Raw genomic sequence first — 10,868 nt, 5'->3', positions numbered from 1 at the left:
CGATGTCACAGGAAGGCCATAAAGATCATCAAGGACAACAACCACCCAAGCCACTGCCTGTTCACCCCGCTATCATCCAGAAGGCGAGGTCAGTACAGGTGCATCAAAGCAGGGACCGAGAGACTGAAAAACAGCTTCTATCTCAAGGCCATCAGACTGTTAAACAGCCACCACTAACATTTAGCGGCCGCTGCCAACATACTGACTCAACTCCAGCCACTTTAAAAATGGAAATTGATGGAAATTATGTAAAAATGTACCACTAGCCACTTTAAACAATGCCACTTAATATAATGTTTACATACCCTACATTACCCATCTCATATGTATATACTGTACTCTATATCATCTACTGCATCTTGCCATCTTTATGTAATACATGTACCACTAGCCACTTTAAACTATGCCACTTTATGTTTACATACCCTACAGTACTCATCTCATATGTATATACCGTACTCTATACCATCTACTGCATCTTGCCTATGCCGTTCTGTACCACCACTCATTCATATATCTTTATGTACATATTCTTTATCCCTTTACACTTGTGTGTGTATAAGGTAGTAGTTGTGGAATTGTTAGGTTAGATTACTGTTGGTTATTACTGCATTGTCGGAACTAGAAGCACAAGCATTTCGCTACACTCGCATTAACATCTGCTAACCATGTGTATGTGACTAATAAAATTTGATTTGATTTGATTTGATTTAGAGCATGCCTCAGCAGTATGATAATGAGTGGATATAGATCCTGCTTCAGCAGTATGATACTGAGTGGATATAGATCCTGCCTCAGCAGTATTATACTGAGTGGATATAGATCCTGCCTAAGCAGTATTATACTGAGAGGATATAGATCCTGCCTCAGCAGTATGATACTGAGTGGATATAGAGCCTGCCTCAGCAGTATGATACTGAGTGGATATAGATCCTGCCTCAGCAGTATGATACTGAGTGGATATAGATCCTGCCTCAGCAGTATTATACTGAGTGGATATAGAGCCTGCCTCAGCAGTATGATACTGAGTGGATATAGATCCTGCCTCAGCAGTATTATACTGAGTGGATATAGATCCTGCCTCAGCAGTATGATACTGAGTGGATATAGATCCTGCCTCAGCAGTATGATACTGAGTGGATATAGAGCCTGCCTCAGCAGTATTATACTGAGTGGATATAGATCCTTAATATAGAGATGGGCCTTGATACCTCCCACAGCAGCATTAATATAGAGATGGGCCTAGATACCTCCCACAGCAGCATTAATATAGAGATGGGCCTAGATACCTCCCACAGCAGCATTAATATAGAGATGGGCCTTGATACCTCCCACAGCAGCATTAATATAGAGATGGGCCTTGATACCTCCCACAGCAGCATTAATATAGAGATGGGCCTTGATACCTCCCACAGCAGCATTAATATAGAGATGGGCCTTGATACCTCCCACAGCAGCATTAATATAGAGATGGGCCTTGATACCTCCCACAGCAGCATTAATATAGAGATGGGCCTAGATACCTCCCACAGCAGCATTAATATAGAGATGGACCTGGATACCTCCCACAGCATCATTAATATAGAGATGGGCCTTGATACCTCCCACAGCAGCATTAATATAGAGATGGACCTAGATACCTCCCACAGCAGCATTAATATAGAGATGGACCTAGATACACACAGCAGCATTAATATAGAGATGGACCTAGATACACACAGCAGCATTAATATAGAGATGGACCTAGATACACACAGCAGCATTAATATAGAGATGGACCTAGATACACACAGCAGCATTAATATAGAGATGGGCCTGGATACCTCCCACAGCAGCATTAATATAGAGATGGGCCTAGATACCTCCCACAGCAGCATTAATATAGAGATGGGCCTAGATACCTCCCACAGCAGCATTAATATAGAGATGGGCCTTGATACCTCCCACAGCAGCATTAATATAGAGATGGGCCTTGATACCTCCCACAGCAGCATTAATATAGAGATGGGCCTTGATACCTCCCACAGCAGCATTAATATAGAGATGGGCCTAGATACCTCCCACAGCAGCATTAATATAGAGATGGGCCTTGATACCTCCCACAGCAGCATTAATATAGAGATGGGCCTAGATACCTCCCACAGCAGCATTAATATAGAGATGGACCTGGATACCTCCCACAGCATCATTAATATAGAGATGGGCCTTGATACCTCCCACAGCAGCATTAATATAGAGATGGACCTAGATACCTCCCACAGCAGCATTAATATAGAGATGGACCTAGATACACACAGCAGCATTAATATAGAGATGGACCTAGATACACACAGCAGCATTAATATAGAGATGGACCTAGATACACACAGCAGCATTAATATAGAGATGGACCTAGATACACACAGCAGCATTAATATAGAGATGGGCCTGGATACCTCCCACAGCAGCATTAATATAGAGATGGGCCTAGATACCTCCCACAGCAGCATTAATATAGAGATGGGCCTTGATACCTCCCACAGCAGCATTAATATAGAGATGGGCCTAGATACACACAGCAGCATTAATATAGAGATGGACCTGGATACCTCCCACAGCAGCATTAATATAGAGATGGACCTGGATACCTCCCACAGCAGCATTAATATAGAGATGGACCTGGATACCTCCCACAGCATCATTAATATAGAGATGGACCTGGATACCTCCCACAGCATCATTAATATAGAGATGGACCTAGATACACACAGCAGCATTAATATAGAGATGGACCTGGATACCTCCCACAGCAGCATTAATATAGAGATGGGCCTAGATACCTCCCACAGCAGCATTAATATAGAGATGAGCCTAGATACACACAGCAGCATTAATATAGAGATGGGCCTAGATACCCACAGCAGCATTAATATAGAGATGAGCCTAGATACCTCCCACAGCAGCATTAATATAGAGATGGGCCTAGATACCTCCCACAGCAGCATTAATATAGAGATGGACCTGGATACCTCCCACAGCAGCATTAATATAGAGATGGACCTGGATACCTCCCACAGCAGAATTAATATAGAGATGGACCTGGATACCTCCCACAGCAGCATTAATATAGAGATGGGCCTGAAAAAGTCTGAAGCCTGTGAATTTCTAACTCAGTTGACAGCCTCGTTTATGTGTTTCAGTAATAGACCTTCTATTCACCTGCTACACAGTACAGTTTGGTTTGGCCTGACTGTCAAATACCAATATGGGATTTATGATTTTAGGTCACGTGTTTGTCACTGTTTCTCGTAGAATTTTTCACACAGGGCGCCTTTCCTTTTTCCGTTCGGGCCAAAATTAGAGTATACCCACTTCTCCAGATACCGCTGAACACCCCTCCACTCCCCCGACAGATTGAGCACCAGCAGCACCTGACCACTCCTCCTTGGACAGAGGAGAAACAGGAGTGCAGAGAGGAGTAAGATGAGAGGAGGAGGAACAGGAGTGTAGAGAGGAGAGTAAGATAAGAGGAGGAGGAACAGGAGTGTAGAGAGGAGAGTAAGATAAGAGGAGGAGGAACAGGAGCGTAGAGAGGAGAGTAAGATGAGAGGAGGAGGAACAGGAGTGTAGAGAGGAGAGTAAGATAAAAGGAGGAGGGACAGGAGTGTAGAGAGGGGTAAGATAAGAGGAGGAGGAACAGGAGTGTAGAGAGGAGTAAGATACGTGTAGGAGGAACAGGAGTGTAGAGAGGAGTAAGATAAGAGGAGGAGGAACAGGAGCGTAGAGAGGAGAGTAAGATAAAAGGAGGAGGGACAGGAGTGTAGAGAGGGGTAAGATAAGAGGAGGAGGAACAGGAGTGTAGAGAGGAGTAAGATAAGAGGAGGAGGAACAGGAGCGTAGAGAGGAGAGTAAGATAAAAGGAGGAGGGACAGGAGTGTAGAGAGGGGTAAGATAAGAGGAGGAGGAACAGGAGTGTAGAGAGGAGTAAGATACGAGGAGGAGGAACAGGAGTGTAGAGAGGAGTAAGATACGAGGAGGAGGAACAGGAGCATAGAGAGGAGAGTAAGATAAAAGGAGGAGGGACAGGAGTGTAGAGAGGAGTAAGACAAGAGGAGGAGGAACAGGAGTGTAGAGAGGAGAGTAAGATAAGAGGAGGAGGAACAGGAGTGTAGAGAGGAGTAAGATAAGAGGAGGAGGAACAGGAGTGTAGAGAGGAGAGTAAGATACGAGGAGGAGGAACAGGAGTGTAGAGAGGAGAGTAAGATACGAGGAGGAGAGTTTTCTTTTGGAAGATGATGTAGCTGGGTTTTCCACCCGGTTGGCCTCCACAGAATGAAAGATGAATCTTGAAAAGACAGTACAGAGGGTAGAGGGGTCTGTGCCCTGGCAGCTATCACAGTCACTTCAAACAGACTGACAACTGGATGTCACAAATGGCACCCCTTTTCCCTTTTTAGCACACTCATTTTGTAATCCCTTATTGGTCCTGGTCAAAAGTAGTGCGCTATAAAAGGGCATATTTGGGACACTTTGGGACAAATCCCTAGGAACAGCAAGATAATTGTTTGATATAAAATGCAATGACAAAATGCTTTACATACAGTATGATTTTAACGTCAAACTTCTAATGCATAATTACAATAATTATGAACGATCACAACAACAGAAAGGTTGTTTTACAATTACAATGTCATAAACATGCATAATAATATATGTTGTTGAGCAAATACCTACAATAATGTGTTCATACATTTTCATACGGTGGGGGCAGAGAACAGACAGCCCCCCCCCCCCATCCCTCTCCCCCCCCACCCCATGTCTCCTCTATACCACCCACCTGGTAGTGTGGTGGATGGGACTACCAGCTCTCTGTAACCTAGAGGGCAACCAGTGGGTCCGTCTCCTCTATACCACCCACCTGGTAGTGTGGTGGATGGGACTACCAGCTCTCTGTAACCTAGAGGGCAACCAGTGGGTCCGTCTCCTCTATACCACCCACCTGGTAGTGTGGTGGATGGGACTACCAGCTCTCTGTAACCTAGAGGACAACCAGTGGGTCTGTCTCCTCTATAACACCCACCTGTTAGTTTGGTGGATGGGACTACCAGCTCTCTGTAACCTAGAGGGCAACCAGTGGGTCCGTCTCCTCTATACCACCCACCTGGTAGTGTGGTGGATGGGACTACCAGCTCTCTGTAACCTAGAGGGCAACCAGTGGGTCCGTCTCCTCTATACCACCCACCTGGTAGTGTGGTGGATGGGACTACCAGCTCTCTGTAACCTAGAGGGCAACCAGTGGGTCCGTCTCCTCTATACCACCCACCTGGTAGTGTGGTGGATGGGACTACCAGCTCTCTGTAACCTAGAGGGCAACCAGTGGGTCCGTCTCCTCTATACCACCCACCTGGTAGTGTGGTGGATGGGACTACCAGCTCTCTGTAACCTAGAGGGCAACCAGTGGGTCCGTCTCCTCTATACCACCCACCTGGTAGTGTGGTGGATGGGACTACCAGCTCTCTGTAACCTAGAGGGCAACCAGTGGGTCCGTCTCCTCTATACCACCCACCTGGTAGTGTGGTGGATGGGACTACCAGCTCTCTGTAACCTAGAGGGCAACCAGTGGGTCCGTCTCCTCTATACCACCCACCTGGTAGTGTGGTGGATGGGACTACCAGCTCTCTGTAACCTAGAGGGCAACCAGTGGGTCCGTCTCCTCTATACCACCCACCTGGTAGTGTGGTGGATGGGACTACCAGCTCTCTGTAACCTAGAGGGCAACCAGTGGGTCCATCTCCTCTATACCACCCACCTGGTAGTGTGGTGAATGGGACTACCAGCTCTCTGTAACCTAGAGGGCAACCAGTGGGTCCGTCTCCTCTATACCACCCACCTGGTAGTGTGGTGGATGGGACTACCAGCTCTCTGTAACCTAGAGGGCAACCAGTGGGTCCGTCTCCTCTATACCACCCACCTGGTAGTGTGGTGAATGGGACTACCAGCTCTCTGTAACCTAGAGGGCAACCAGTGGGTCCGTCTCCTCTATACCACCCACCTGGTAGTGTGGTGGATGGGACTACCAGCTCTCTGTAACCTAGAGGGCAACCAGTGGGTCCGTCTCCTCTATACCACCCACCTGGTAGTGTGGTGGATGGGACTACCAGCTCTCTGTAACCTAGAGGGCAACCAGTGGGTCCGTCTCCTCTATACCACCCACCTGGTAGTGTGGTGGATGGGACTACCAGCTCTCTGTAACCTAGAGGGCAACCAGTGGGTCCATCTCCTCTATACCACCCACCTGGTAGTGTGGTGGATGGGACTACCAGCTCTCTGTAACCTAGAGGGCAACCAGTGGGTCCATCTCCTCTATACCACCCACCTGGTAGTGTGGTGGATGGGACTACCAGCTCTCTGTAACCTAGAGGACAACCAGTGGGTCCATCTCCTCTATACCACCCACCTGGTAGTGTGGTGGATGGGACTACCAGCTCTCTGTAACCTAGAGGGCAACCAGTGGGTCCATCTCCTCTATACCACCCACCTGGTAGTGTGGTGAATGGGACTACCAGCTCTCTGTAACCTAGAGGGCAACCAGTGGGTCCGTCTCCTCTATACCACCCACCTGGTAGTGTGGTGGATGGGACTACCAGCTCTCTGTAACCTAGAGGGCAACCAGTGGGTCCGTCTCCTCTATACCACCCACCTGGTAGTGTGGTGGATGGGACTACCAGCTCTCTGTAACCTAGAGGGCAACCAGTGGGTCCGTCTCCTCTATACCAGGTTTCTTGTAGGATGACAATGTCTATGTTTCCAATTTCTTTGCTGAAGTCTGGGTTCCTGCTCTTCAGGCTAAAGGCAGGTGACCTCAGACCTTGTATATTCCAGGATGAGATAGTAAAAGCTTTGTGTTCCATAGTGTCTAGTGTTGTTTTTGTGTGGTTTAGGTCTGGAACATCACAGTAGGTGTGAGCAGAGCATGTTGAATATCTGATACACACCTCTTAGGTTGCAGGATGGGGCTTGGCCGGGTGTAATAGTGGGGGTTGGGCCTGTTGCTCTGCTCACGTTCTGGGCATATGTCCTGCTGTCATGTTGAGGTCCTTGCCGCAGGGGCGGGGGGCATGGGGAGGGGGCAGAAGGGGCATAGGTCTGATATGGGGCGGCCTATATAGGGTGTGGAAAGGGTATGTTTGAGGGGGATTGGGGGTGTGGCTGGTGATGCTGTGGTCTGGGTGTAAGTCCTCTTGGTGTGGGTTCTCTATGTGCACTTCCTTCAGGAGGGAGTCTCGCTGGTCTGGGCCGGGTGTCCGTTGCTCTGTTGCTCCTGTGTGAGGTGCTGTGGTCTGGCCGGGTGTCCGTTGCTCTGTTGCTCCTGTGTGAGGTGCTGTGGTCTGGCCGGGTGTCCGTTGCTCTGTTGCTCCTGTGTGAGGTGCTGTGGTCTGGCCGGGTGTCCGTTGCTCTGTTGCTCCTGTGTGAGGTGCTGTGGCCTGGCCGGGTGTCCGTTGCTCTGTTGCTCCTGTGTGAGGTGCTGTGGTCTGGCCGGGTGTCCGTTGCTCTGTTGCTCCTGTGTGAGGTGCTGTGGTCTGGGCGGGTGTCCGTTGCTCTGTTGCTCCTGTGTGAGGTGCTGTGGTCTGGCCGGGTGTCCGTTGCTCTGTTGCTCCTGTGTGAGGTGCTGTGGTCTGGGCCGGGTGTCCGTTGCTCTGTTGATCCTGTGTGAGGTGCTGTGGTCTGGCCGGGTGTCCGTTGCTCTGTTGCTCCTGTGTGAGGTGCTGTGGTCTGGCCGGGTGTCCGTTGCTCTGTTGCTCCTGTGTGAGGTGCTGTGGTCTGGCCGGGTGTCCGTTGCTCTGTTGCTCCTGTGTGAGGTGCTGTGGTCTGGCCGGGTGTCCGTTGCTCTGTTGCTCCTGTGTGAGGTGCTTTGGTCTGGCCGGGTGTCCGTTGCTCTGTTGCTCCTGTGTGAGGTGCTGTGGTCTGGCCGGGTGTCCGTTGCTCTGTTGCTCCTGTGTGAGGTGCTGTGGTCTGGCCGGGTGTCCGTTGCTCTGTTGCTCCTGTGTGAGGTGCTGTGGTCTGGCCGGGTGTCCGTTGCTCTGTTGCTCCTGTGTGAGGTGCTGTGGTCTGGCCGGGTGTCCGTTGCTCTGTTGCTCCTGTGTGAGGTGCTGTGGTCTGGCCGGGTGTCCGTTGCTCTGTTGCTCCTGTGTGAGGTGCTGTGGTCTGGGCCGGGTGTCCGTTGCTCTGTTGCTCCTGTGTGAGGTGCTGTGGTCTGGCCGGGTGTCCGTTGCTCTGTTGCTCCTGTGTGAGGTGCTGTGGTCTGGCCGGGTGTCCGTTGCTCTGTTACTCCTGTGTGATGTGCTGTGGTCTGGCCGGGTGTCCGTTGCTCTGTTGCTCCTGTGTGAGGTGCTGTGGTCTGGCCGGGTGTCCGTTGCTCTGCTGCTCCTGTGTGAGGTGCTGTGGTCTGGTCGGGTGTCCGTTGCTCTGTTCTGCTGTGTGAGGTGCTGTGGTCTGGCCGGGTGTCCGTTGCTCGGTTGCTCCTGTGTGAGGTGCTGTGGTCTGGCCGGGTGTCCGTTACTCTGTTGCTCCTGTGTGAGGTGCTGTGGTCTGGCCGGGTGTCCGTTGCTCTGTTGCTCCTGTGTGAGGTGCTGTGGTCAGGGCCGGGTGCCCGTTGCTCTGTTGCTCCTGTGTGAGGTGCTGTGGTCTGGCCGGGTGTCCGTTGCTCTGTTGCTCCTGTGTGAGGTGCTGTGGTCTGGCCGGGTGTCCGTTGCTCTGTTGCTCCTGTGTGAGGTGCTGTGGTCTGGCCGGGTGTCCGTTACTCTGTTGCTCCTGTGTGAGGTGCTGTGGTCTGGCCGGGTGTCCGTTGCTCTGTTGCTCCTGTGTGAGGTGCTGTGGTCAGGGCCGGGTGCCCGTTGCTCTGTTGCTCCTGTGTGAGGTGCTGTGGTCTGGCCGGGTGTCCGTTGCTCTGTTGCTCCTGTGTGAGGTGCTGTGGTCTGGCCGGGTGTCCGTTGCTCTGTTGCTCCTGTGTGAGGTGCTGTGGTCTGGCCGGGTGTCCGTTGCTCTGTTGCTCCTGTGTGAGGTGCTGTGGTCTGGCCGGGTGTCCGTTGCTCTGTTGCTCCTGTGTGAGGTGCTGTGGTCTGGCCGGGTGTCCGTTGCTCTGTTGCTCCTGTGTGAGGTGCTGTGGTCTGGCCGGGTGTCCGTTGCTCTGTTGCTCCTGTGTGAGGTGCTGTGGTCTGGCCGGGTGTCCGTTGCTCTGTTGCTCCTGTGTGAGGTGCTGTGGTCTGGCCGGGTGTCCGTTGCTCTGTTGCTCCTGTGTGAGGCGCTGTGGTCTGGCGGGTGTCCGTTGCTCTGTTGCTCCTGTGTGAGGTGCTGTGGTCTGGCCGGGTGTCCGTTGCTCTGTTGCTCCTGTGTGAGGTGCTGTGGTCTGGCCGGGTGTCCGTTGCTCTGTTGCTCCTGTGTGAGGTGCTGTGGTCTGGCCGGGTGTCCGTTGCTCTGCTGCTCCTGTGTGAGGTGCTGTGGTCTGGTCGGGTGTCCGTTGCTCTGTTCTGCTGTGTGAGGTGCTGTGGTCTGGCCGGGTGTCCGTTGCTCTGTTGCTCCTGTGTGAGGTGCTGTGGTCTGGCCGGGTGTCCGTTGCTCTGTTGCTCCTGTGTGAGGTGCTGTGGTCTGGTCGGGTGTCCGTTGCTCTGTTGCTCCTGTGTGAGGTGCTGTGGTCTGGCCGGGTGTCCGTTGCTCTGTTGCTCCTGTGTGAGGTGCTGTGGTCTGGCCGGGTGTCCGTTGCTCTGTTGCACCTGTGTGAGGTGCTGTGGTCTGGGCCGGGTGTCCGTTGCTCTGTTGCTCCTGTGTGAGGTGCTGTGGTCTGGCCGGGTGTCCGTTGCTCTGTTGCTCCTGTGTGAGGTGCTGTGGTCTGGCCGGGTGTCCGTTGCTCTGTTGCTCCTGTGTGAGGTGCTGTGGCCAGGGCCCGGTGTCCGTTGCTCTGTTGCTCCTGTGTGAGGTGCTGTGGTCTGGCCGGGTGTCCGTTGCTCTGTTGCTCCTGTGTGAGGTGCTGTGGTCTGGCCGGGTGTCCGTTGCTCTGTTGCTCCTGTGTGAGGTGCTGTGGTCTGGCCGGGTGTCCGTTGCTCTGTTGCTCCTGTGTGAGGTGCTGTGGTCAGGGCCGGGTGTCCGTTGCTCTGTTGCTCCTGTGTGAGGTGCTGTGGTCTGGTCGGGTGTCCGTTGCTCTGTTCTGCTGTGTGAGGTGCTGTGGTCTGGCCGGGTGTCCGTTGCTCTGTTGCTCCTGTGTGAGGTGCTGTGGTCTGGCCGGGTGTCCGTTGCTCTGTTGCTCCTGTGTGAGGTGCTGTGGTCTGGCCGGGTGTCCGTTGATCTGTTGCTCCTGTGTGAGGTGCTGTGGTCTGGCCGGGTGTCCGTTGCTCTGTTGCTCCTGTGTGAGGTTCTGGGGCTACGGTTGAGGGTGATGTCCTTCAGGATCCTGGTAAAAGTTGGTATTGCTGCCTTGTACAGGTGGACCTGGTCGTAAAGGCTGTTTAAGTCCAGGGTGGAGTGGTGGTCCAGGTAGACATTAGGTTTTGAGGCACAGTCTCACGAAATGCTTGCATTCACCCGCTGTGTGGTGGCAGGTGGAAAGTATTTTCCAGGTAGCAGGGTGGAGATAACCACTTGAGTGCTGTGACCACCCTTTCCTGTTGGGCCCTCAGGTTGTATGTGACCATGTGAATTAGGATGTGGATGGGAGACCCTAGTCTGTCCTCTGACAACAGCCCCAGGGCATGCCTAGTGTTTGGGAACCAGAGTTTAGCCACTTTGTGTTTGGCAAAAAGTGTATTCTCTTGAATGTATTTGCCATTTGAGTCAATGAGGAGCACAATCTCTGGCCTTTGTTTGTCCTCAGTGGATGTGGGGGGGGGTTGTCAGGA

At 52.1% G+C, this 10,868-nt stretch overlaps 1 protein-coding gene across 1 annotated transcript; it reads left to right on the top strand.

The window, feature by feature from the left end:
- Window positions 1-1,197: 1,197 nt before the first annotated feature.
- LOC139558497 (uncharacterized) lies at window positions 1,198-3,461 on the top strand. The gene is made up of 3 exons (XM_071373662.1): window positions 1,198-3,136; window positions 3,180-3,208; window positions 3,393-3,461. The coding sequence occupies exons 1-3, from the start codon at window positions 1,198-1,200 to the stop codon at window positions 3,459-3,461; spliced, it is 2,037 nt and encodes a 678-aa protein (XP_071229763.1).
- The last annotated feature ends 7,407 nt before the right edge of the window (window positions 3,462-10,868 follow it).

Source organism: Salvelinus alpinus, chromosome 29 (genome assembly GCF_045679555.1).
Source record: "Salvelinus alpinus chromosome 29, SLU_Salpinus.1, whole genome shotgun sequence".
Lineage (NCBI taxonomy): Eukaryota > Metazoa > Chordata > Actinopteri > Salmoniformes > Salmonidae > Salvelinus > Salvelinus alpinus.
This window is presented reverse-complemented; position numbering and strand designations above follow the sequence as displayed.

Bases quoted from the DNA above. Each gene is read 5' to 3' on its own strand.
- LOC139558497 (XM_071373662.1), top strand. From the start codon at position 1,198: ATGGGCCTTGATACCTCCCACAGCAGCATTAATATAGAGATGGGCCTA. The intron at 3,137-3,179 runs GTGAATTTCTAA...TATGTGTTTCAG, and splicing joins CCTGAAAAAGTCTGAAGCCT to TAATAGACCTTCTATTCACC. The intron at 3,209-3,392 runs GTACAGTTTGGT...CTCCCCCGACAG, and splicing joins TTCTATTCACCTGCTACACA to ATTGAGCACCAGCAGCACCT.